This window comes from Jaculus jaculus, chromosome 2 (genome assembly GCF_020740685.1).
Source record: "Jaculus jaculus isolate mJacJac1 chromosome 2, mJacJac1.mat.Y.cur, whole genome shotgun sequence".
Lineage (NCBI taxonomy): Eukaryota > Metazoa > Chordata > Mammalia > Rodentia > Dipodidae > Jaculus > Jaculus jaculus.
Window position 1 is genome coordinate 20,605,361 of NC_059103.1, and position 27,408 is coordinate 20,632,768.

Sequence of the window (27,408 nt, forward strand, 5' to 3'; positions counted from 1 at the left end):
TGCCTAGCTGTGGTCTTCCTTTGAAAACTCACTACGGAGCTAACATATACTGTGCTCACACAGACAAGTCTACCCTTGATTAAAAAGATCTGCGGTACTTGAGTGCGGGCGAGGCTGTTCCCAAGAAATACTGGAGAGCTTTTCCCAAAACATCAAGTCAGAAAGACTCCAGAGTTCTCCTGGGACAAGGTTGGCCCCTCCTGTAGATTTCTGATGCAAGGAATAACAGTGGTCAGTGGTCCCCCTCCCAAGTCCTGGGGAGAAGAGAAGTCGCCTCGCTTTACTGGAAAGGACTTCAGTATAAAAGCTTTTTTCCAATCTCTTCTCAATAATGCCCCCTTTCCACTGGTAAACCTACTCAATCCACAGGCTGGGGCCCTGAGGCCAGTGGGCAGAGCTGTCTGTGCCCAGGCCCAGGGCCTTGGCCAGTTTCCTCCTGAGTTGCCAAGGTGACAGTGCTGGGCGGTCAGGCCAAAATAACTCAGAAAACAGGAGCCCTGGGGCGGGAAGCGCCACACCCGCCTCCCAGCTGACTAGCAAAACAGCTATTTCCTCGGCCCCAGAAAAGAGCCCAGAGCCGTACTTTCACCTCGGGTGGGCTGAAAGAGCAGGGACAGGATGATGACGGACACTCGGAGGGAACTATCGCGTCCTATCCTGTCCCGGGCCGCTTACTTTGCGAATTCAATCTCACAAATGGCTTTAAGCTATCTACCACTAGTGCCCTCTGTGCTGGAAATAAAGCACAAGGCGCAGACAGTCCTTCCCTTCAAAGAGCCTTCAAAAGACGTGTGGACATAGCGGAAAAAGAAGAGGTGACGGGGTAACACGGTGGACGAGGGCCTGCAGCCCTGCCCGCTTTCTGCTCTGCAAAGCACCATGGCCCCCTCATGGAGCATGCCGACAAGCTGCCTCCCGTGCTCAGTGCTTTTCTTAGGAAGTGTGAACTTCTGTGCTCAGTATAATCTATAAATCAAAGGGCTATATTGCAATTGATCTCAGAATTCTTCATCCGTTTTTAAAAAATTTACATCCAGACCCATTCCAGAAATAGTATGAAGCACTTTCTGTCACCCACTAGAGGCTGGACATTTTAATAGCTTCATATAATCATGTAGCATAAATAATGTAATTGAATAATTAGTATAAGTATAGTATGGTAGTATGTAAGAAAAAGGGAGAAAAAAAGTTGGATTCCTCTCATAAAAAGACAGTGCTGGAGAGATGACTCAGTGGTTAAAGCGCTCGTCTGCAGAGCCTAAGGACCCAGGTTTGATTCCCTAGTACCCATATAAAGCCAGACCTAATCTATATTGGACATATAATCTACACTGGATATACACAGAACGTCCTCCAGCGCCTTCTCTTCGACACTGTAGAAGAGGAAAAACGCTTCTCAATCTTAGCCTCCCTTGCACGAAGCTCTTGCAAGTCGAGAGCTGGAAGGGCTACACTAAGGTACGGTAGTATACCCTGGCTTCTTTTGAGCTTTTCAGCTTCTTTTGACCCACACATGGCAGGGATGCCCCCTGGCAACCTTATGAAGACTCCGTGAAGTCTGAACGAGACACCACTTTCTGATGGCCCCACTGGGCCTAGGCTTCTGTGAGCCACTAGACTTCACCTCCTCACTCGCTTCACCACAAGCATGAGTGGAGGATGAGTCCTAAACCCACATGCCACCCAAAATTCAAGGGCCTGCTTCCCAGGCTAGGAAAGAGCCTGGAGCTCACCAGAGCCCCCACTCAGGACCTCCTGCAGGGGCAGTCATCAAGAATGACCTCCTGTGTGTTTCTTCCCCATGTCTGACTGAATCTCAACATTAGTGCCTGACCCAAATACCCTAGAAAGGCACCGGTGAGAGCCATTTACAGCTGCTGTGTCCAGTTAGGAGTGTTGCAGCCACAGAGATGTTTTATGGTGCTGAGATCCACCAAGGATCTGCCTGAGCAGGCGCATAGCCCCCTTTACCCTTAAGACCTTGAGGAGGTAAGGGGGTGTGGTGGTAACCAGTGGGGTGCTCTTCTCTCCCAAATGGCCCACAGGCCCACAACATCAGCAAACCCAGGTCCATGTTGGAATGCGGACCCTGGATCCTGGCACCTGTTCCTACTGCTGAGCCTGTGGTCAGTAATCCAGATGAAGTAAACCAGCAATGTGTGTGTGTGTGGTGGGGGGGGTCATGCAAAGGAGGAAAGGCCCTTCCTAAGCAGTGAGCAGCACTCGGAGCTGGGACCCTGTGGCCTAGCCCACAGTTTCATTCCCAAAGAGACAAGACCCCGCTGAGGATATCACAGGGGAGCCAAATGGACCACACTCATGGATGGTGCTGGGGGGGGGGGGGCGGGGACGACTTGGGAACAGGTCAGGAGTAAGATCTTCTGCCTGTAGCACTGAAAAGATCGGGAAAGAACTGCATAAGTCACCCTGCACTGCCACGGGGCCAAATCCACCTCCAGGAAGCAACCCGGAGAGAGGGCTGGAGTCTCTACTTCCAACCCCAGGTATCTTCCCCCAAGCTGCAGGCTCCCTTCCACCATCTCCTGTCCTAGCTCCTCTGTCCTCTCAGGTCCCCCAGAACCCAGGCCACAGAAGAAGATGCAAAGAAACACGAGGGAACACATCTAGGGAAGGCAGATGACGGTCCTCAGGGGTGACCATCAGACTGAAACATTCACCTCCAAAGATGAAGAAGATACCGGACTTTTCAAAACAGAGGTAGTGAACGACGTGGAACATGTCACAAGTCATTCGGAGACGGGTCTCTCCTGGCCAAGTGTCCTGTGTGTCCTATGGCATGGGCACAATTCCCCAGGAAAGCCCAGGGTACTGTCTGGGGCTGTGTGCAACTTGAAACAGTCAGGCAGGTGAAGGAAGGAGTCAGGCTGCTCGGAGGGGCTCCCCACGCACCATCCTGACCAGTCTGCGCCTGGAATTTTCTAGCTGCTATTATTGCTCAGAAGTGTCCAGTCTGGGGAGACGGCACACTGTTTTGTAGGCTTAGCTGGGAGCTTTACGAAAGATAGTGAAAGGCTGGTTAATTCTTGGGGGTGTCTACTGAAAACTAAAGCTCCGAGAGTCTTCCTGCCCAGTGAACTGCAGCCGGTCAGCGCAGGTCCAGGACCTCCCAGCCTCGACCCCCGCCCAGGCCGATCGGTAGCAGCAGGGCTCTGGGAAAGGGCGGCTTCCGACCGACCGACCGCCCTCTGGCAGCTCCGCTGACCATCTGTCCCCAACTGCGAGGTCCAAGTCCTGCGCCTCGGACACACCGTCTCCCCTTGGGGAAGAGCCGCCTGGAAGGAGGGGCGATCCCTCTCGGGCAGCCCCAGTACTCCCGATGCCAGGAAGTACCCCACCGGGGGGAGGGGGCCCGAGCGTAGCCACCCACAGGTGGCCACCCGCCTCCTCCTCGCGCGGCCGGCCACAACTTGGTCGGTGTCGCTCGGAGCCGCCGGGGCGCAGCAGGACGAGCGGGTCTAGGGAGGGTGTCGGCCCCGGGCTCCCGTCCCGGTTGGCGCGTCAAGTTGGGGGCGCACGCACAGGCGAGCTCAGCAAACTCGGGGCCCGCGGCGGGGTGCCGGCACCCGACGCCCTCCGCGCCCGGACCCACCTGCGGCCGCGGCGCCCCCTCCGCTCTGGTCGAACTCGAAGAGGAAATCGAAGTCGAACTCCGGGTCCTGCTCCAGCCCCGTCATGTCGGGGTCGCGCGGCGGCCCGTGCGCCCTGCGCTCGCGCGCGTCCCCGGCGTGACGCGGCCCCCGCCCTCCCACCTCCTGTCCCCTCCCCCGTCCCCTCCCCGGCCTCCCGCCCCGGTCCCGCCCCTGTCGTCGTCGTCGCCGCCGTCGTCGTCGCCCCCCCCCCCCCGCCACCCCCGGGTGTTTCCGGGTTTACATAAACAAGCTGCTCGCCGGCCGCCGGCTTCCGAGTTTTAAATAAACTCCGCGCGCGAGTCCGAGCGCCACCCGCGCCCCGCAGGATCCCCGGCTTCTGCAGGACCCCTCGCGCCCCGCAGGATCGCCGTGACCCACAGGACGTCCCACCCAGTGCACCGTGGCTTGCATGACCCAAGCCTTACAGGACCACCGCCCCCCCCCCCCCCACACACACACAAAAAGTCCACTCGGTGTCAGCAACCCCAGGCATCTGGGGGGCCCCTGCAACCCTGCAGAGCCGTCCCGACAGTGACCGTTCAGGCCCCCGCTGGGCTGGGCTGGGTTCCCCACACACACACACACAGAATCGCGGGTGGCCGGGGTTGGAGAGGCGTCCTTGATCGGCCTCATGGGTCCCTGGGTTTGGGCTTAGAATGGAGCCCTGTCCCTAGCGCAAGGAAGCGCGATAGATCTTGCTGTTCCCCTGCACTGGGACAAAGACCAAGGTTATTAGTCCAAAAGTTAGAAACTGAAAGAAGAGAAAGGAGAGAAGGAAATGAGATTAAAAAAAAAAAAAAAGTTTCAAACCAAGCATCTCCCGGGCCTAAGGCTGCCTGAGTAGTGTGCCTGTCCTGCCTTGGCTGGGGAAGGAGGTCTGCCTTCATAGAATTCCCCAGGAACACAGTAACTTCAAGGGTAAATTTTGCTTTTTCCAGCTCCTCTTTGCTAAATAAATCATCTGCAAGTACCAGAAAGATGGGAGGGTGGTTGTAACCCTCCCCACCACCATCATTACTTGCTCCTCTGGTAGTGTTTTTAAACCGTCCCAAGTTTTCCCATCACCACACTCAGTGGGCACCTCACTTGCAGCAAATCCTGTTTGGCTGCAATACCAGCCTATTTCACCAGCCCGCCTGGCTTCTAAGACCCTACACTGACTCCAGCATCATTGTAGGGGCCATTTCAGAGCTTCGGAAGACCAGTGAGGTGGCAGTGGGGGTTATATGGGCCAGGCTCAGAGTGGCAGGCTCACAGCTTTCAGGAGGAAAGTCTGGGCCCGCTGGAGCCTCGTCCATCCTTTCCCTGTTTCTCCCAGCTTTTTGTTCTAACTTTCCCCATGTCTTGGCACCACATAAACCAACATCTGGAATACCAGGAGAATGGTGGCCAGGGCAACAGAGGCCAGCATCAGAACTGAAGGGAGTCAGGAAGGAAAGGAAGGAGGTCTGTGTCAGTGCCTACCACCAGATGCTGGTCCCCAGGGTCCTCCCTTCTGCCCTTAGGCCCTGGGCCCTTTGTGGGGGGGGGGGGAATGGAGTTTTCCAGAAGCGAACCTGGGCCTCACGTGGGCCTCCACCTCTCCCAAGACCCTGGTCCAATGGCTGGTTTTCTCCCGTGATAAACTATGGTTTGGCCTGGCCTGATTTAGTTTCTAATAATAGTTCTCACTTTGAGATGCATGTTGGAGACTTGTTTTGTTTTAGTTTGCTTTTCTGCTGACCTTCGGGCAAATGGAAGTTCTGTTTTCCATGGAGAAGCCTCGATTTCATTTTCTCTCCCTTTAAACTTTAAGACACCTTTTCAGTACCACAAAAAAAAAAAAAATACACCCAGATAGCAGCTCTTCCCAGTCTGTTTTGACTAAAACTTTTTTGCTTACGTTGCAGAGAACCTGGCTTCCCCCAGCCCACATACTCCCAGATGCTGGGCCCACAGGAGGGAAGCCACAGGGTTCTTCTCTCAGAGGCTGGTCTGGCTCCCTCCTTGTCCACATTCCCAGCTCCGGAGTCAGACCAGGCAACTGCTTATGAAATGCTCTCCTGTGCCTCTACCAGCACCCTGGCCTGTCCTCTGTACACGGAGTGGAGCTATTGGTCTGGATTCCAGTTTGCCGGTTCAGCAGACACTTCAGTCTTAATGGAAGTGTTTAGCTTGGACCACTTCCTCCTGAGACTGCAGGATGTTAATGGGATACAGAGCACCAGTGCCCGGTGTGATAGAGCAGGGTGCGAGGCTGCGGCATTTTCTAATCTGGATTAGGAAACAATGCCATGAAGCTAAATGGCTGGAGAACAGTGCAAGCTTTGTTTGGCTCCAGAGAGCCCATGGGGCATTGTGTGAAGCAACTCTGACGCGGTGGCTACCTACAGGCCAGTGTTTCTCGGTGTTCTTAGGGGCAGAATAACACAAGGTCTTCAGAAACAACCAGGCCTGATAAGCTTCCACCCAGACACAGTCATGTATCTGGAGGGGTCTCTAAGAATTTTCCGGGCCTTACAGGATAGTTGATGGCCAGGTTGTGCCTACTCAGAAAGGACAGTTTCCCCACAGTCCTCGGCATTGGTAGCTATGGACCAGCTGTGTGATCCTTCCCTCCCATGCATGGGCCTGTTGGTCACAGGACTGGACTAGATCACACCCTCTGGTTAGCCTAGACACGGACTCCCTGCCAAATATGCCAATATGGTTTGATCAAAGGGCATTGCTGCCCCTATCCCTTTGCTTCTTAGCAGAGCCATTTCAAACTTCCTTTCCTAAGTAGAAAAACACAAGAAATTACAACTACCTACCACCAATGACTTTTCCTTTTGTAAGAAAAAAGAAAAGTTTTTGTATGTTTTGTTGAAACAGGGTCTCATGCTGTAGCCCAGGCTGGCCCAAGTGCCGAGATTACAGGTGTGAGCCATCATGTTTGGCTTAGAAAAAAAAAATTCTCATTATGGAATGGATCAGTAACTCTTCAAATACATTAAGTCTAGGCTTTGCGATAACTACCTTTATAAAAGTAGTGATGGGGCTGCAGAGATGGTTTAGCAGTTAAGGTGCTTGCCTGCAAAGCCAAAGGACCCAGGTTCAACTCCCAAGGACCTATGTAAGCCAGATGCACAAGGTGGTGCATGCGTCCGGAGTTCGGTTACAATGGCTGGAGGCCCTAACGTGTCCATTCTCTCTGTGTCTGCCTCTTTCTTTCTCTCTCTCAAATAAATATATTAGTTTTTTTTTATAAAGTAATGATGAAAATGTGTGGATTAAGTGTCCAAGGATTCAAAATCCATCCACAACAAAAACATTATGAACATTTTCTCATCGCAAGAGCTCTTGTAAACACTGGAGCTGCCCCACGGCTCAACGAGTCCTGAAGTGTGCATATGTGGTAGTGACGGTGGCAGGAGGTGTCAAAACGGTGCCTCCTTTCACCTCAAGTTCACCACACAGGTTCTACCCAGGACGTTGGGCTCTGGAAATACTCTGATCCCATTTGTGCTGAACTCATGCTCTTGATAAGCAAGATCACCTCTCTGGGAACCAACCGCTGTCCCAGTGCAAGAGCCTGTCACACTCATTAGCGTCTCACAGGAAGCCGGTGTTTACTTCCAAGTGCTTGAGTGAGGATGGCTGCCTTGGTAAGATGCAAAGGGCCCAGCACTAGCAGAGGTACCAGGTTTCTTTCAGTAATTTTAAGTGACACTTCAGAGCCATAAAGAATTAGGAAGGGTGTTTCCCAGACTCCATCCTGCCCTGGCCAAATCATCTTAATTTGCTGCTGGGAGACCAACCATCCTTAAGAGGGTATTTTCAAAGACACCTGCAGGAACCTACTTTTTTTTGTTTGTTTGTTTTGTTTTGCTCTTAAGGGGACATGGAGGGGCCTAGAGCCTGTCATAGAATATGTCATCTTATTGGCTCCATCAGGTTAGGGCAATATTCTTTACCATAAAGAAGCAGTTTGAAGTTTGGTAGTCTCTCAATCTTTCTCCAGCCAGAACTTTTGTCTTTAATGCAGATGACTTAAGTTTAAGGCTGTGCTCGCTTGCAACATTTGGCCCTAAGTTTGAGCAGCACCTAGATGCCTGGACCACCTGGGTTCAGTTGGCCAAGCTTGTTGCTTGGTGAGAGGCGCCTTAGGAACTGATTGGGAGGGCTCAGGGCCCCTAAACATCATGCCACGGGGTTGCCATTCGTCCTAAGGTGTGGTCTTGCCTCCCTTGGGGAAAAAACTACCGGGGCCATCCCTCGTGCCCAAAGAGAACGCTCACTTCACCCCCAAATGTGTCTTCGTGGTAGTTCCGGCGACCCTCCCTCGCCTCGTCCCCAAATCGCTCCCATTTGAACCAAGTTTCCAAAGCTGAGATTCGTGGGCTACCCCAAGCCAAGGCCAAGTTCACGCACTCAAGCGCTAGAGTAGAGGAGACACCTATTGGCAAGAAAGCGCGCTGGAAATCAGGGCAGCGCCGGGGAAACACCAGGGGGACACCCTTCCCAGCGTGTGCCACGCCGTCCAGCCGACCGCCCGCGCCCCTCCCTGGGCGCGAAGATCCGGACCCGAGGAGGAGGACGCGAGGGGTGCCGGTAGCGGGCTCGGTGGGCCGGGACACCCCGAGGGGAGAGAGGGGTGGTGCTCAGGAAGGGGCGCGGGGCTTACCTTCCTCGGCCGCCTTCATGGTGTCGCCGGCGAGCGGCGCGGGCCGCAAAGTTTCTCCGCTCCCGCAGACTGCGGCCGGAGGGCCGAGTGGAAACTTGGAAGGGACTGGGAAGCTGGTACTTGGCATCCACGCGGCGACGGCGGCGGCTGCAGCGGCGACCAGCGGGAGGAGGAGGAGCGAGAGCTGGCGCTCCGAGCCCGCCCGGTCCCCGGCTTCCCGAGTCGGACCTCTGTCCCTTTCGGACCCGCACGGAGCCAGGCTCAGCGCCGCGCGCCGCGGGGAGGTGTCATGGGAGAGAGTTGCGCGCGTGGCAGGCCGGGCTGGGGGGGGGGGTGGACTCGGGCCGTAGCAGGCGGGATCGGAGGTGTGTGCGGCACCCCCTTCCCTTCCCCACCCCTCTCCCGGAGCCCGCGTCCAGCCGCTCGGATCCGCGCGGCGACTCTGCCGCCGACTTTGGAGCCTCCACTTGGTCTCCCCTCTGACGCAGGGCCGCGCTTTGCCTCCAGCCTTTTTAAAGCTGGAAAACACCTCCCCCGCCTCCCGCCGGCCCGGCCGCTCCCGCGCCCCCTCCCTGCAGTGACATCACGCCCCTGCCCTCCCGCCCGAGCCGGCGCGGGGCCCGGGGGACAAGTCGCTGCCGAGCGCCGCCCTCCCTCCGCGCGCCGCGGCCGCCGTTCGCTTCGCCAGGCGGGGCGCCCTGGGTGGACGGGGTCACCCACAGATTCGCGGGGGGTGCACTGGGGACGGAAAGGGCGCGACGGCGGGTCACAGGGACACGAGGGCCGGAAAGGGTGACGGGTGTGGTGGGGTGGGCAGAGGCACCCCCTAGACGAGCGGAGATACCCCAGAGGGACGGTAGAAGTGAGAAGGGCGGGAAGCGGAGAGCCTGGGGGTGAAGTAGGCTGTAGGGGAGAAGGGGTGTCCTCCGGGGCTGGCGAGGACGGAGTGGGAGAAAGGGGGCGCACAAAGAGAAGGAGACCGGCGAACGGGCCAGGCCAGACGGCCAGGTCCATCCGGGTGTCCGAAAAGAGCCACTCTCGGCTTTAATGGGGTGGGGTGGGGTGGGGGCTGGAGGTGCGGGCGGCGGGGGAGGGGTGCGGACGGAGAAGCCTTTGCATGCTGAAGTCATTATGTAAAATCGCAGGCTTCCCCTGCTGTGGAAATTTGGAAAAGCGCTTCCACTGGCAGGCCGGAGAAAGGAAATTCCCATCCCGCTAAATTACTAACAGATTGCATGGGCGTCCCGGGACGGTCAGATATTGTCATGTGTATTCCGTAAATATCTGCAAGGCCCGGATTGCTCTGAATGAGCGCGGGAGGGGCGAAGGGTCCAGGAGAGCGCGCCCACCTGCGCAGCCCCTCCTCTGGGCCTTGGACGTGCGTCCTGGCATTTTTTGCAGGCGTGATGGTAAAGTAACCCCGACGGCGGAGAAGGCTGATGCAGGGCAACTTCTGCGGGTGCCCTCTGCCTCACTTCACACTTTACGTTTTTCAAATCTCCCCGCATGCATCTTCCAGGCTGCTCAGCTGCCAAAAAACCGACCGTATTTTCTTGTTGGCTTTGGATGGAAGGGATTGGAGCGCTGGGCAGTTAGAACGTCTGGTGTATAGAAATCATAAATCCATTGGCCGACACCTTATGTGGTTTAAAATAAGCCCCGAAGTTTTTTTTTTTTTTAAGTGTCTGGTGTGGAGCCAGGAGACTGGGGGTTGCGGGGGCCGAGTTGCTGCGCCTGTGTGCGCCCCAGAGGACTCCACACCCTCAGGATTTAGGGAAATTTTATCCAACCAGCAAGTGGGGCTGGTCTTGGATTCGATGCTAAAAAATATCAAAGCGCTTGGCGAAAAACCCATCCCCTCCGCCACGAACATCTACCGGTTCCTTCCGGTGGCCTCAACGCAGAAGAACTAAAAATCCCCCATTTCCACTACAGGAGGGAAGCGCTTGGGCGCGAAAGGCGGAGGCTGCCTCAGCTCGGCCCACCACATCTCAGGTGTGCTACCTGCTGGAGCCGCTCCCGAGGACGGACGGGCGAGAGGATGGTCGGAGGGGGGAGGCGAAATGGGATGACGAGAATGTGGGAGTGGGGGGTTGACCCCACGTAGTCACTAGGGCGCATCGAAGGTTGCAAGGGGTGGGGAGAGGATGCCCGGGGGAACCCGGAGACCCTGGGAGGATGTCGAAAGCCTCCGGGAAACGTCAAGGGAGAGGGCAGCCGCTAGGGGGTGCCAGGGCCATGCTGCCCGAGACCCTCCCTTAAAAAAAAAAAAAAAAAAGCAACACAAGATCCATCTTCAGTAAGTCGCGGTGTCCGCAGTCCTGGACGCCAGGACTTGCCTGGAGAGTTTCCGTCCCCGCCCTGTTCCCCCTCGAGAACCAGGCGGGGTGGGGCGGAGGTTTCATCTTCGAGGTGCGGCGGAAGGACCGAGCTCCGGCCTAGACCCTGAGGGCTCCAGATGCCCGGTGGTGGGGAGGGGATGCCTGACAAGTCGCCCCCGACGCTCCCGCGCCTTCACCGCGAGGCGAATGGGGCACGTACGCCCCAAGCAGCCCCGAGCGCCCTGGGATCGCGACGCGCGGCTGTGCCCAGCTTGGTGGGGAGGAAGGGTGGGAACTCCTCCTCTTCCTTTATCTCCTCTCCATCCTCTTCCTCCTGTCTGCTCCTACTCTTTCCCCCTCCAACAAATAACTTTTCAACCCATCCAGAAAAGCCCTTTCCTGTCTGTCTTAATGCCCTCCTTATCCCCCCCGCCACCCGCGGGTGACGGAATCCCGGGCCTGTTTCCCTCTGTTTAATGCCGTTGCCGGGACCACGGTGGCCGCGCGCCAGGCGCAGGGAGTTCCGGAGGCGGCGGCGCAGGAGCGCGGCCAGCTCGGTGCTGTCCGCCAGGCCCTGCGGCCACCGCGGGCTCCAGCCTCGTCCCCAGGCCGCGCTCCCCGCGCGTCCCCTACCGCCTCTTTGCCTCTTCCTCCGGCCTCCTCTAGCGGAGGTTTGTTTACAGCTGCTACTAGGAGAGACGTTACCCGGGTTTTATTTTAAGGGTTGGTGATGACTAACAAAGTTAAAAGGAGCTTAGGACAGAAAACAAGACTATTTTTAGATTACTGTCGCTTCTGCGGATTATTGGGGCAAATACACCCCTAGAAGCTTACCAATCTTAAAAGTGACTTTGGATGCGAAATCCGTCCTCCTGGGGCGCACTTGGGTATCCGTCCAGAGTCCAGTTTTCCCCAGATCCTCGGCGTCGCTGTTGATTCTTGATTCAGTTTCCTAAACCTAGTGTGAAAACACGAGTGCTTAGGACGTCATCCAAGCTGGGACCGATGTGGTCTGGCGCTTCCAGCACAGGACAGCAGGGGGTCCGGAGCTGCTCGGGAGGGTCTTGCAGTCCCCCGGGCATACTGCGTTGTGGGCAGGTGAGATACGCGGGGTTGGGGAGGGGGGCTCTTTTTTTTTTTTTTTTTCCCTGCACACCTACATGCATGTTGCTGCTGCTGCAAATCACGTATCACATCCCAGTCTAAGGGCAAGTGCACTTGTTCCCTCTGGATCTGCGATCTGAGACACAGCAGTGGTCCCATTTCCATTTCTGCGCCCTGGAGTCCTGCAATGACAAGACGGGCTCAAGGCACCTCTGAAGGTGCTGGGGAGTACTGGGAGGAATGAGCCTTCTGCCAAGAGCCCGAAGAGGAGGGTGAAATTAACAAACCAGAATCCGGGGTAAGGTCCTTTATTTTTCTCATGTAGACCAGGTTGGCCTTGAACTCCTTATCCTCCAGCCCACGCCTCCCAGGCGCTGGGACGCCAGGCCTTGGCAATACCACTCACGCTGTTGGTTGGTGGTGCTGTTTTGGTGCTGGGGATAGAACCGAGGGTCCCCAGACAGGGACTGTACCACCAATTCACACCCATAGTTAGGATGCTTGTTTGTAAAGTTTCCTTAGGCTTGTGCAAGTCAGGCCTCACAGCTATCTCAGGCTTGTCACACACCTGTGTCAGCTCCTTTGGAATTTCCTCTCAGACCATGGGGTGTTTTTAAAGAACCATAAATTTGGAGGGTTTTTTTTTTTTTGAGATAGGGTCTCATTCTAGCCCAGGCTAACCTGCAGTTCACTATACAGTCTCAAGCTGGCCTTGAACTCACAGTGATCCTTCTACCTCTGCCTCCTGAGTGCTGGGATTATAGGTGTGTGCCACCACATTAAGCTGGAGCTCACTTTTGCTTTTGAAATACATCTTGGTCTCCATCCCCTCCCTGGAACAGTGCTGAAGCCACCTGTTGGATGGTTACCAGCCCTGCCACCCATTCCATTAATTACTAGGCAAATGTCCCCCAAAGGCCATGGCTGAAGGCTTGGTCTCTACCTAACGAAGCCATTGGGTCCTCTAGGAGGTGGGTTCTGTAGGAGGAAGTGAGCTCACGTCCAGCGTCCTCGAAGGGGTTATTAGGTCTCCCACCTCTTCCTCTTTCCTTGCTTCCCAAGGCCATGAAGTGAGCAGTTTTGCTCCCCCATGCTCTTCTGCTAAGATGCTGTGGGCATCACGACGACAGGCCCAGAAATAACAGAGCCAACCAACCGTGAGATGATGGGCTAGAACAAACCGTTCCTCCTTTAAACTTGACTTATCTCTTTCCTCGACCATAGGAAGCTAACATCAGTGTAAAAGCTCTGCCTCCCTTCAATCAATCAGTCAGTCAGTCACCTGCCCTCTGGGCATGCACCCAAATCATCAAGAGCAAGGCCAAACTGTTCAGCCACTCCTCATCCCCTGCTTGGAGTGATCGCACAGAAACTTCCCAGTCATGCTCACCTGTCCCCTAAGACTCTGGAGGTACCAGCCTCTCTTCTGTCCCTCCTTCCCCCTGCCCCCCTGTCCAGGGTCCTTACGGTCACTTATTACCAAGCTCACCACTGGCCAGGTAGCTAAAGGAGAGAGAGGTCTGTTGTGTCGGGCAGCTGGAGATTCCTTAAAGGCGCAGAGATGCGCGTGTGAGGAGCTCGTGGGGACTGCGGCTGCTGGGTGGCTGCTCTGCACACGTCTGGTAGGAAGTCTAGTTGACTTCACTTTTCTAGGTTTTTTTTTTTTTGTTGTTGTTGTTTGATCCATTATTAAAAGTAGGGGACTGGAGTCCCCACTCCATTCATTAGTAGAATTTTCTGTGTCACTTTTCGTCAGTTTCTGCTCTGTCTCCTTGGGAACTCTGTTATTCGGTGCATATACGTTTATAACTGTCGTGTCTTCCTTATAGACTGGACCTTTATGTATTATGATTTGTCGCTCTTAACATTTGTGCCAGTCAGCTTTCCATTACTGTAATAAAATACTGAAGATATTTTAACTGATGACAAGGTTTATATAGGCTCGCGGGTTTGGAGGTTCTTGTCCATGATCCAGTGACCCCAAACACTAGGCCTGTGGCAAGGCAGCCTGGTGGAGCACAAGGACCTCGCTTCAGCTGGGAAGAAAAGAGGAGATGCTGGGGTCCACAGCCCTCTTCAAGAGTGTGTCCCCAGTGATTTAAAGGCCTCTATCAGGCCCTACTTCTCAAAGGTTTTACCACTCTCTAAAATGCCCCTAGAGGGACCAAGCCTTCAGCCTATGGGCCTTTGGGGGACACTCACCACCTACATTTCAGCAACCTTATTTTATTTTAAATTTTTTAAAAGATCTTATTTACTTATTAGAGACAAAGGAAAGGGGAGAGAGAGAGAATGGGCATGCCAGGGCCTCTAGCCACTGCAAACAAACTCCAGATGCATGTGCATCTAGCTTACATGGGACCTGGAGAATTGAACCTGGGTCCTTAGGCTTCTCAGGCATGCACCTTAACTGCTAAGCCATCTCTCCAGCCCTCAGCAATCTTTAATAACACATTTTTGCTTTAAAATCTATTTTCTCAAATATTAGGAGAGCCAGTCAGCTTATGTGACAGTCTCTGCGTGATGTAATAAACATGTGCTTGTGAATCTCACGTGTGGCTCCTGCAGAAAGCATTATGTCAAAAACCATTTTATCACCCAATATGACAATTGCCACTTTTGATTGGATCATTAAATCCATTTGTATTTAATATTACTGATGTCGTTAATTTTTTTACCTTTTGTTTTCTACTTTTCTAATCTCTCTCTCTTTCTGTTCCTTCTTACCACTTCGTTTGTATGAGTGAATGTTTTCAATGCAACTTCAGTCACCTCTTCAGAGGTTGCCCTTGCGTTTCCCACCTTCATTTACCCTCCAAGTTAGCCTCGACTGGTTCCACCTCCATTCCAGTGGCACGTGGACACATTACTGCCTTGGACCTCTCATCCCTTGTCCCCCGTATGTTCCACAGTATTGTAAATAACAATGTTTTGAGTCTAAAGGTGCATTGTGAGCATTATTACCTTACCATCTGGACTCACTTCAGACACAGTACGCCCACTCACCTCCTTTCTGTTGTTATTGGCAAATACATTACACCTGGGTTACATGTCTATAAGGTACAGGCCCAACACTATGTTATAGACATATTATTTTATTTGACTGCTTTTAAATTTTTTATGAGAGAGAACAAGAGTGAGAGAAAGAGAGAGAGAATGGGCGTGCCAGGGCCTCCAGCCGCTGCACTTGAACTTCAGACGCGTGCACCACCTTGTGCATCTGGCTTATGTGGGTTCTGGGGAGTCAAACCTGGGTCCCTAGGCTTCACGGGCAAGCACCTTAACTGCTAAGCCATCTCTCCAGGCCTACTTGACTGCTTTTTTTTTTTTAAATAAAGAAACATTTAATACAGCGTAATATATACAAAGGCAAGACACAATTGACTGCTTTTAAAATTAGTTGTAAGAAGAAATGTAGCGATGGCGATTATATCATCAGATAAAATCACATGCGTACCTTCTCTGTAACTCTGCCGTTCTTGCAGATACAGTTACTGTCTAGTTCTCATTTTTTAAAAAATATTATTTTTGCTTGTGTGTGTGTATGTAGTGTGGTACATGTGTGGTGTATGCATGCACGTGTGCATGCACCATACACCCCTGTGGCACCCCATACACTGGCCTATGGCATGGGTTGCTTGCTTACAGTGACTGGAGTGGAACGTCAGGTGCTGGCTCCGTTGCTGTCCAGCCTGGTCTTTCTTTGAGCTGGAGTCTCTTTTTACTGATTCTGAATCTTGCAGTGTTGACAGTTCTTGAGTCTCTGATCCTTTGCAGGACTGGGGGTTACAAGTGCATGTAGTCATGCTGAGATGTTTTGCATGGGATCTGGAGATTTGAACCAGGGAAGTCTCAGCCCCCCCTCAGGACCTCATGATTATGCAGGATACACACTTAACTACTGAGCCATCTCTCCAGCCCTAGGGCTTCTAATTATTGCCTGAAGGACATCTTGTTGCATTCCTTACAAAATGGGTCTGTAAGCAAAACTTCTCGGTTTTTGTCTTTCTGGGTAAATCCTTATTGCATCTTAGCTTTTGAAAGGAAGTTGTACTGAGCACAGGATTCTTGGTAGGCAGGCTTTTGTCTTGCGTACTCTGGATATGGTATCTCAGTGCCTTCTGCCCTCAGTGATTTCTGCTTAGAAGTGAGATGCGGTGCCCTCACAAACAGCGTCATTTTCTCCTTTCTGTTTCTAAAACATTCTCTTTGTAATTGTCTTTCTACATTTTCACTAGTCTGGGTCGGTGTGTGGGTCTCTCAGGGTTTATTTACGTGGGATTTGCTGAGCTTTTCCTGGACGTGTAAGTTGGTTGACAATCCTTTGATGTTTTAGTCATCTGTCTCTGTCCCCTCTGTAGCTCACTCAGTAGCACCCCCAATTTCTCTGACACGCTGTCATTTTTCCCATTCTGTTTTCCTCTCAGTTCTTAGCTTGCCTAATCCCGATTGAAATAACATCATGTTCACTAATTCTTTCTTTTGCCAGCTCAGATCTATGGCTAAGTCTCACTGGTAAATCATTTACTGCAGTTAGTGTGTCTTTCAGCTCTACAGTTCCCACTTGGACCTTTTGTGCCATTTGAGCCCCCTCTTTTTTTTTAAAAAAAATTTTATTTATTTATTTGAGAGCGACAGACATAGAGAGAAAGACAGATAGAGGGAGAGAGAGAGAATGGGCGCGCCAGGGCTGCCAGCCTCTGCAAATGAACTCCAGATGCGTGCACCCCCTTGTGCATCTGGCTAACGTGGGACCTGGGGAACCAAGCCTCGAACCGGGGTCCTTAGGCTTCACAGGCAAGCGCTTAACCGCTAAGCCATCTCTCCAGCCCTTGAGCCCCCTCTTGGAGTGAAGTCCTCACACCTCTTGCACTTCACCCAGCAAGCCTTACTTAATATCTGTGAGTGTGTTAATGGGTCGTTTGAACTCTTATTATTTTGTTAAATCTAACATCTGCTCATCCTCATAAACAGTTTTGGTTGTCTGTTTTTGTAAATATATAAGTTTTGTTTCTTTTTACATTTCAGGTTTTTTAAAAAGTATTTACTTATTTGAGAGAGAGAGGGAGGGAGGGAGAGAGCAAGAGAAGGAGAGGATGAGCACGCCAAGGCCCCTTGTCACTGTGAATGAACTCCAGTTGCATGCACCACTTTGTACAGCTGGCTTTACATGGGTACTGGGGAAATCAAACTCAGCCCGTCAGACTTTGTAAGCAAGTGCCTTTAATTGCTGAACCATCTCTCCAGCCCTCAAGAATTTTGTTTTGAAGAATATGTTGCAGTATTTCTGGGTCCTGAGCCCCCTGCAACTTCATGTGAGGCTCATTATTCTTGGTTTATTTATTTGTTAGTGACTTCTGGGCCACAGTAGTGAGGTCTATGCCCCTCCTAGTAGCATTAACCTACACTGCTGCTTTGTGGGACACATAGTCTGGAAGGCTCATAGTCCCCTGCCTGACAAGACTTCAGTTGAGACCTTTACTTCCTGGTCCATACTCTGCTTTCACGTTCAGCTACTGTGATATTTTGACAATGCCCTGGGTGGCAATCCCCACACTGGGCTTCCTCTCAGAGGCCCAGTTGGTTCTTTTGAGAACTAGACACCCTATAGTCTAGGCTGCATCCTTTAATTTTTTACAAAAATTTTTGTTTGAAAGAGAGAAGGAGAGAGAAAGAAGCGGATAAAGAATGGGTACATCAGGGCCTCTAGCCACTGCAAACGAACTCTAGATACATGTGCCCTCTGTGCATCTGGCTTACATGGGTCCTGGGGAGTTTAACATGGGTCCTTTGGCTTTTCAGGCAAGTGCCTCTCCAGCCAGGCTACATTCTAATCCATGACTCCCTTCCCAGTGGATGCTTCCTTTTTTTGTTGTTTTTGCTTTTCAAGGTAGGGTCTCACTCTAGCCCAGTCTGACCTGGAATTCACCATGTAGTCTCAGGGTGGCCTCGAACTCACAGGGATCCTTCTACCTCTGCCTCCCGAGTGCTGGGATTGAAGGCGTGCGGCACCACGCCTGGCTTCCAGCAGCTGCTTCTTGAGAGCACCCTTGGGTGTAAGCTTCAGCTGGCTCTGTGACTTGAAGCCAGTTCCTCTGGGAGATGGGAAGCTGTCTCTTCTTTCCTTCCGCTCTTAGGCAGAGGTGAGCCAGAGCTCTGGAGCATGGATGGGGCTGATGACTAGCTTCAGTGATAACCTCTCTGGGAGCTGAGCTGCACTTGGCAGGCAGTGCCCTGCCATTCCCCCACTTTGCCACCCTTCTCCTGGAGCTACTGCCTGGTGAGCTGAGGTACTGAGACAAGGGCAACCAAGCCACTGTCTGCACATGCCACACCATGCTGTCCAGGCACAGGGCCTGGGCAGAAGGCCTCCATTCTCAACCCACTCTCCTGGGCCTCAGTCCAAAGCAGACAGTTGGGATGGAGGACAGAGTCTCTCTTCTGGGGTCCTTGGGGGAGGACAGAGTCTCTCTTCTGGGGTCCTTGGATGCTGCTGACCAAATGAATGAGGTCTTTACCTCACTGATCAGGGCCGGGGAGTCTGCGGTTCACATGCTACAGATTGTCCCATCCTTACCAAACCTCCCTAGGGTTTTTGCGACAGATGTAGTCTTCATTTGCTGTTTGCTCCTGGGTCCCTTTTTAGAGACTTTGGGGTGTCAGTTTCTTTTCCATAAGACTTTAAATGGGGATCGTAAAGTAACTTCACGAATTCCCTGGAGAGGGGGTCTAGCGCAGTGTACGAATCCTCCTGCCAGGAGTTGGTCTCCACGGACTGTGGGTGCCCATGCCAACCGTCTCCCCATCTCAGGACTACTGTGAATATGATGCGGTGTGGCAATCCTGGGAGTGTAGGAAATGTTGGTCATTATCTCAGAGCGGTGCCACTGTGGATTGAACTGTGTTCTCTAAAAATACCATGAAGGGCTAACCCCCGGACCTGTGCATGGGACCTGGTCTGGAAATCGGGGCCAGCTACATGTGGTTACACTGAGGTCCCGGAAATCCCCGACCCAGCAGAACCAGTGTCCTCATAGAAAGAGAGGCACACGGAAGTCACATGCCACACCAGGACAGAGGGACAGGCTGGAAGGACTTTGAAGGGGCACTGAGATTCTAGTATCCACTGGGAGCTGCGACAGGCAGGACCCTCCCCACCCAGGTCTCAGGAAGCTCAGCCCTGTGGATGGTGCTGATTTTGAACTTCTGCCCCCATTCTGATATCTTTCTCCAGTTTAAAGCTAGTTTGTGGTCACTATAGTGGCCACAGTACAGCGATGCATGCAGGCAGTATAATGCTGGCTTTTTCCTCCCAGGATATTGGGTGCGGTGGCTCAAGTATGCCAGAGTGTCCCCAAAGGTGTGGCATTGAATGTTCATCCCACCGAGACATGACAAAGGGGATAAGTGCATCTGACCATGGTGTTCAGAGATGACCTTTGGGAGGTGACTAGGATTAGGAAAGGTCATAGGGTGGAACTCACAATTGAGCCCTGGTGACTGTCATAGAGATTGGAAGAGACACACCTGCTGTCTGTCTCTCATCATGCAATGCCCTGGGCTTCCTCCGGACCCTGCCAGTGAGAAGCCATTACCAACACCATGGATCCTCAACAGTGTGAGCTAAAATGATGCTTCCTTGTAAAGTAGCATGCCTCCAGTATTTGAACATACAGTCACATCACATCACACTGTAGTTTCCTTGAGTGCCAGCCTCCTCTCCTCTCCCATGGGGCTGGGAAATGGCCCTTCAGATCTCCCCGAGAGCACCTTCTGTGGGAGAATGGGATGGCATTCCTTCTGGGCCAGTGTCTCTTCCAGATAATGCAAAGAGACCATTCTTGCCCAATGTAACACGACCTACCAGATAACGTTTGCTGTAGGAACTCCAGTGACTTGGCACACCACTGCCCACTGCCTACACCAGGTCCAAGGTGGGCACCTGACAGAGATCAGCCACTGAGTATTCTTTATTCCTAAAAGTTGCAGTGATGCAAACCTCAGGCTTCCTGGTTCATCCTGGGGAAGTCACCAAAGTGGGTCTGAATCCAAGGTCAGAATCCAGGGCTTGCTTGAATCCCGACTCTGGCAGCCGTGGAAGCCTGCGCCGGGAGCTTCCCACTGCGGTGCTAAAATTGCTTCCCATTCCAGTTTGATTTAGGACTCTGCTTCTTATAGCTCACGGGAGCCTAGTGCCATTGCTGGGGTAACAGTAGCCAAGTAGCCACCAGTAGTGGCTGGCCAAAGTCCTTGCTTCTTTCATAAGGATTGGAAGGAGTGACTCTGCAGAGTAAACTCTCCTCCAACCAGGAAGGAAGAATACAGAGGGCATGAGACACCCCACTCCTCGCTGCCTGCTGCCCCCAGCATCTAGCTGATTTCTAAACAGGGAAAGGTCCCCTTTTCAACCTGAAGTCTCTTGGAAAACAAGTGGGTGAGTGCACCCTCGGGTAGGTGATAAACAGGAAACTCTAGCATGCACCCCTATCTGGCTGAGGACAGAGGACCACCTGTGCTTTGCAGCTCTGCGCTGCCCAGCCAGGTCATGGAAGGTCTGCAGGGCAAGAAGTGACTGTCACCAGTCCATCGGGCAGTCTGTCTCTGCCCACTGGATTGACAGGGGCTTTGGAAACTACTTTCTGGCCTGCAATGAATGCCCTCTGTCCCCAGGATTTGTCCATGTAAAACTCCCAGCTGATTGTTTTCTTAGGGCAAAAATAATAATAAAGAAAACCAACAGTTTTCCAATGGGGACGTTGTAACTTTCGTCAGACCACTCTCTCCTCAAATCTCTTAATTAAGTAGCAACCCACAGTGAGCCGCTTTTGCCCCCAGACCTAGCTAATGAGGTTGGGCCTCTCTTTCCCTTTTCTGATATCAAATGACTGCCTTCATCTCTCGCGTGCAGCTGTTTTCTCCACTGGTGAGCCACGTGGCTCTGGCTGCCCCTGGAGCCTCTCAGCCTGGCGAGACGCAGTCAAATCCACCCCATCGCAGGGCCCAGCTTCCCAAACTATTTTTAAAGTGTTTTGGTTCAATAAAGCTCTAAACAAGTTTTGCCAGGCACTTTTTCCATTAATTTTTAAACCGGAGTGAATTTCAGGGGAAATTTAATCCATGTGTTTCTGCTTCATTTACACTTAACCCATCGAGAGGCTGTGTGGGGCCCTTTGATGTCCAAGAAGACGGGGAGCTTTTTATAAGTCTGCTCAGCCCTTTATTTCTTCTTAGAAACAGGAAGTGGCGTCTTGCCAAAGCGTAAATGAACAGAGCCCTCCACCTTAATGCTTCGCGCTGCACACCAGCAAGCCCGGGCTGTCCCCGGGGCTCAGCCCTTACTCAGACATCCAGTTAAAAAGGGTTTTCTTTTCTTTTTCTTTTTTACTGGCGGTAAAATAAACATAACATAAAATTGACCGTTTTTAGCCCATTTTAAAGTGTATACTGCAGTGCAAACATTCAATGCCATGTGACTGTTACCATGTTCATTCTTGGCACTTCTCCAGCTTTCCAGACTGAACCGTCCGCGCCCCCCCCCCCCGCCCCCGCCACCGGACACTGATGACCGTGACTGGCTTCCTGCCTCCAGGGTTCCATGATACTGAGGACCTCACAGAAATGGGACCTGGGCGCATGTGTCCCCTTGGGTCCAACTTGTTTAACTCAGTAAATTCCCCGAGGCTCCACGTGGAGCAAGCAGCACAGGTCAGGTGTTCCTCATTTTCATTCAAGCAGACAGCGTGCCATTTTTTCTTTTTCTTCTCTTCTTCCACATCTTCCTCTCCCCTTTCTGAGAACTGATCTGGCTGTGCTGCCCAAGTTGGCATCAAACTCCTGGGAACAAGTAATCCTCCTGCCTCAGCCTCCCAAATAGAGCAGCAGGAGCCGCGGGAATGTATCACAATGCTCAGCTATCCTTCCAGCCTTGCGTGTCTTTCCTGGCTGTCTCCTTAGCTCTCCCCCGCCCTGAGACACTTTCCTGTCTCTCCCTCCTGTGCCATGCAGACATCCATGCCCAGCGCTCCATCAGTGGCTGATGGTCGCTTCTTAGGGACCTGGGTCTCTAGTTGTCACTCCACTGTGTTTTTACGGGAGGCCTGGGGATAGGCAGTGTCCACCCATCTTTTCAATGGTTGGGCAGAACATGGAGGGGGAACCTGGTTATGTGTGGCTAAGCAGGCCTGTCAGGTGAACATGGTATGGGGACAAGGTCACTTTACACATTAGGTACCACTGAGAGCACTGTGTTGGCTGACTGTTGGGGACCAGGAGGCCTATGAAGTTTCTTTCAGCCATTGGGCGGACACACTGCCTCATGGGAATCACTCCCTCACGGCCATGACACCCACCTTCCTCCCAAGGACTTGTGTGCACACCTAAGCTGCAGGATGTGGGGGTGGAATACAGGTGATGACCTGGCCCAGGAGTCCCTGTCCAGAGTTGTGGGCATCTGGGCTGGTATACCTCAGGGGTAAGAGGTGCCCTAGAACTCATGGGTAATTTTTGATGAGAGATGGGGTTCAGAAGGAGCCCAGAGGGGTGGAAGTGGTCTTCAGGAATGGATGTGAGCCTGGGGACAAGCAGTCAGCAGGCGACCCTAAGATAGGGGTTCTCAATGCTGCCGTACCTCTCTCAACACATCGGGTTAGGAGACCTCCATGCCCTGTAGGTTCCAGCATATTCCTCCACCCTCATCTCAGGCTCCCTGGCTGCTTGTTGGCTCCAGGCAGCCCCATCCCATTGCAGAGAACTTCATGGGATTCCCCTCTGTGACCTCTCACTTCCTACTGGGGCAATTCAGTCAGTAGCCACTGCCTCTGCCTGCTTCCTTGACACACTCCCGACTGTCCTCAAGCTAGCATCTTGGCTCCTTGGCCTTGAAGTCACCAAAGCCGAGAGCGCCGAGAGAAGAAAGATTGCAGAGTCTCCCATCCAGCCTGGCCTGTATCCTTTTGCTGCCAGGTCGTACCTTTTCATATTTTGTCAGAAACTGAAGGAGGGGTGGCCACAGAGGCCCAGGAGAGAGCTTCATCCCAGATGAGGTCAAGAGAGCTGGACATGCATGGGGAAAGAATCCAGGTGGAGAGGAGACCAGGGAGTGTGGGAGCAGACTGCAGCTGCCAGGCGCTTCCCAGACATGCCTGAGCCTCACCCAGGCCCCCCACTCCCATCCCTGGACTCTCCCATGTGCCTCCACCTTCCTCAAGGCCCTGAGCTGGCTCAAGGCTGGAGGCTAGACAGGGAAGTTTGGACCCCAACCTGTCACGTCGCAGAGCCACATCTGCAGCCCTGTGTCCCAGGCAGAGGCAAGGTCATTCATGGCAGTACCGCCACCGCATATATACGTACCTATCCATGGGAGGCACCCCAGATCCCTAGAAATTGTACCTGGAATGAGAACATCCACTGAGTTCCTGTGGCTTTGCCTTTGCTCTGTCATGGAGCCTGTCCCAGGAACCGTTGCATGTCTGAAAGAATGAATTTGTCCCGGGGATGGCTGCATGTCTGGCATGAAGGGGAAACTGCTGCGCGCATGCTACGGACACATCAGCAGCCACTGCAATTAGGAAAACTGGCAGCGCTTTCTCCCGCGGTGTGATGTTCGCTTCCCAACTTTGGGGGACTACAAAGGACTCTTTGGAGAAAAGAGAGAAATACCGACAATTAAAAGCACCCCAAGGATGTCAGAGTCAGATGCATAATTGAAAGGAAATGGTCCACGTCCTTCTTGTGGCCCAGGTTAATCTTCTGTGCAGAAGCTGACCTACATGGAGGGGGTCCCGGATGCTGTGGGATGGAGGGAGTGCGGGGGCAGAGAGGGCAGGACCTGCTGTGACTGTCTTCCTCTCAGTCATGTTACCTCCCACCTCCAGGCTGGAGCAGGCACCTGCCCTTGGGGCTTGTAGGGCAAAGCTGAGACTCCCTGGTGCGGTGTGGCCTCACCCAGAAGATGCTCCCACAGTAGGAAGACTGGAAAAGAGGGGTTTGGTGGCTCAGTCTGGGTGCAGGTCTGATGGACTGTCTCTAGTCTGGGGATATCATTGGGAATCACAGCCATCTCTCCTGGGGACAACAGTCAGTCCAAGGTTGCTGTCATGCATATGGCCTTTCTCATCTGCAGAAAAGCCCTGATTGTACCCTGGATTTCCAAAAGCATGCTACTCTCCTTTAAGAGAAACTGATCCAGAGCCCCTCAGTTGGCAGGGCAGGAGGATAATACAGATTGGGAGTGGCCAGCTGGGCCTGGTGGAAGGCGGCACTCTTGGCTGGGCTTGCCAGTGCTGCGGGGTTTTTAACTACAAACACACAGGCAGCCAACATTTAAACTGCTTTCCCGTAGAAGTCCAGATTGCTGCCGTCCACAGATGCTTGGGTTTAGATTCCTACACTTCCTCCGCTACAGAGAAGCAGTACTTTTCTCTGGGACATTCGGCAGGAACCTGCTCAGGATCCCAGCACATCCCCTTGAGGGCGTCAGCTCTCACCCTGTGTGCTGCTATCTGCATACAGATGTCTCTGAGCATGTCTAGGTTGAAGACACAGTGCCACCTGGGGTGGCTGTCCCTGTCCAGAGCCTGTGGCGATCCAGCCAGCGGCTAGTATGCCAGGCACAGTGCCATCTGGGTGCAGGGGTTAGAAGCAGCCCCCAGCAGTAGCTCTGGAATGGTCAAAGCAGGACCGGAGGATGCGTAGGTTTCTTAAAATCACAGTGATGAGTTGTGGAGAATTCTGCCCACATGTGTTTGGGATTCACTGAAGGGGCTGCAAAGACCTTACTCCTTATGCTACCTCCCCCCTTTCTGCCCACAGCCACCCCATCGTCTGAGGCTGTGGGCCCCAGGGTGGAACCTTGTGGCTGAGTATCCCCTGCAATCCTCCAGGTCTAGGCCATGGCCCTGAGTGGCAGACCCTTCCATTCAGACACAACCAGACATCTGCATACAAGTGCCTAGGGGTGGAGGTGTGTTCTTCAGTACAGCAAAGCCAGGATTCCTTGCTGGATCCCAAGAAGACGCCATAGTCAGAGAATACCCGCTGGAATCCCTGAATGGGGTTAGCCCTGCCAGTCAGGGCGCAAAGTGCAACCTCCAGGCTCTGTTTCTTGGTGTCTATTGCCCCCTCCTGGCACCTTCTAGAATTACACCTGTTCTCTGGAGCCAATGTGGGCCGCAGAGGAATGCAGCACATTCTGGGTACAGAAACTGGGGCACAGGGTGGGGGGACTTAGGGCTTTGTGTAGTCTCATGGTAAACTATGGTGTCTGACAGATACCACATGACTACAGGCCAGTGCCATGCACTTTTCTGGAAGCCAAAGCTGGACACTTCCCTTCCAGGTCTACTTTCCGTGTGGGGAGTCCTCAAGCCACTTTCCAGAGCTAATGGCAGGAGGGAGGACAGTAAGGGAAGCAGGTCATAATGCCAAGGTCTACGAACCCTTGAGGGAAACCGAGGCAAGAGGTGTGGAGCCTGGCATGCTTTGAAAACCCGTGCATCTGAACTAATTCTGAAGTGGGCACATTTTGTAAAGGCACACGTATGCCAGTCAGTCACTACTGGGAGGAATGGAGAGGCCAGACCTGAGCCTAGCACCCTGGGGATCCCCTGGTTGGGACACTTGGGGTTGGGAACATGAGGTCTAGTCAGAAAGAGCTAAGGCTGAAGCTGTGGGGTAGGTTGGTGGACACTATAGACCGGTGGATTCCAGCCCATCTAACTCACTTCCTGTCTTTATAAGTGGCCCCAATACAGGGTGTGGGGACCTGTGGGGTCATAACCCGTGGCTTGGAAAGCAGAATGCCGGGTTTATCCAGGTCCACGCAGCCATGTGTAGAGTGCCCTCTGCTCTGTGTTAGCTCATCTCCTGCAGCTCTCTATGCCTCAGTTTCTCCACCCCTATTGCACTCTATGAGGCCAGTCAGTTCCACCCTGGGCAGCACCAAGGAATGCACTGCACAATGGCCCGAGGGACTAGTCTGAAGCGTACTCCAAATGGTCAGGGAGAGGGTACCATGTAGACAGGAGTGAGGAGAGTCAGGGCTCATGGTTGTAGGAAGTAGCAGAGGTCCTACCCTCCTCCCTTCAGTGAAACCCCATGAAGGAATGGGGTGACTCCTTGTGCCGACAGCTTTCTCCACACCCACCCTACATTTGCTCAGGGGTCTCTGAATGACTGGATCTTGGTGATCATGCGCTCAAAGTCCTTGAAGGATAGAGGGTCCGGACTGGAGGGTGAAGGGTTTTCCCAGGTAAGGGCTACAGAGCTCTGTTGGGCAGGTGGCAGTGGGGTCACCAAGACATCAGTTGGGCTCTCCACAGAGATCCTAGGATGGCAAGACCACACAATGACCACATGAAGACAGATGGTAGACACAGTCTATCCACCCAATGTACACTGAGCACAAGAGGGCACTCTGGGCAGTGTCCTTTCTATCCCTCTTACCTTCTCCGTTGTTAATCTCCCCATCCCTCTGGCCTCTGTCATGCCCAAGCCCTGTCACCAAGTGCTGTCAGGAAAGATGTGGATGTGAGGGGGCTTAGGGGAACTCAAATCTACTGCAGGATTGACTTCTGCAGCTTGTGGTACTGCTTGCGGTCTGTCCCCTGCAGTCCAGGGTTATGAAGGCCTAACTTGATGGTTGGTCCCAAGCACAGAAGCTGGGCCAGCCAAGGCAGGATCCATAGACTCAAATTCAAGGATGAGGGGAGTCAGCCTCAAGTAGCCCTCGGTGGTCCAATGCCCTGGTAGCAAGAGCAGGCATCTCTGTGCCCCTTCAGTGGCACTGGGAGAGGTTGCTGTGAAACTAGCTGGTAGTCGGTTAAGTGTTTAGGGATAATGTCCCAATGGGGCCTGAGAGCAAACTGCTGGAGAGGCTGTGGGACTGGCACCAGGCAAGAGAGCAGAGACCACTGAACTGTGAGGGTCCAGGCCCATGAGGGCCCTGCAGGCTTAGCTCCTGACATCCTTGACAACATGAGGCCTGGCACTGTGACTCGCACGTGCTTCCTAGAACACAGGACTTGTGGCTTCTTGACACCAGTGCCCATAGAGATGTCCACAAACCACACATTGCTAGTGCTCACAGAAGACCTGTTCCTATCAGACTGGTCTCAGGGAGGAAAAGGCATTGCTGGCTGGGCTCTCCCTTATAGAAAACTCCAGCAGAGCATTCTACGTGCTCACTTCTGGGGTCTGAGCCGGCTTGTGTGCCCTTATCCAAAGCCTGGCCCGTTATCACCTGCCCATTCCACAGAAGCCTGATGTCTGACCATTTGTCTTCTAGCTCAGTCCTCAACAATCAATTTTTAAAATTTTGAGAGAGAGGCGGGAGGGAGAGGCAGGGCCCCCAGCCACTGCAAATGAACTCCAGAAACTTTCACCACCTTGTGCACCTGGCTTACATGGGAACGGGGGAATCGAACCTGGGTCCTTAGGCTTTGCAGGCAAGCACCTTACCCGCTAAGCTATCTCTCCAGCCCCTAATGTTTTGGCAAGTGCATGCAATGCGTGTGCATATGTGTATATGCCCACGTGAACACCAGAGGACACCTAGTAGTATCTTCCTCAGAAACGCCATTCACTTCTTTTGAAATAGGGTCTCTCATTGGCCTAGACCTCACTAACTGGGCTGGAATGGCTGGCCAGCAAACCTTGGGAGTCAGCCTGTCACTGCTTCCTTAATGCTGGG

At 53.1% G+C, this 27,408-nt stretch overlaps 1 protein-coding gene across 3 annotated transcripts in view; it reads right to left on the minus strand.

The window, feature by feature from the left end:
• Window positions 1–8,759, minus strand: part of Nfatc1 (nuclear factor of activated T cells 1) — a 126,616-nt gene extending 117,857 nt beyond the window's left edge. For 2 of the 3 annotated variants that reach the window (XM_045143023.1, XM_004662635.2), the window contains exon 1: window positions 3,611–3,722. In XM_045143023.1, coding sequence (XP_044998958.1) covers window positions 3,611–3,695 — 85 coding nt within the window. In that variant the 5' untranslated portion in view covers window positions 3,696–3,722. Of the gene's footprint in view, window positions 1–3,610; window positions 3,723–8,295 lie in introns of those variants that run through there. The other variant, XM_045143022.1, reaches the window with a different exon arrangement.
• Window positions 8,760–27,408: the final 18,649 nt, after the last annotated feature.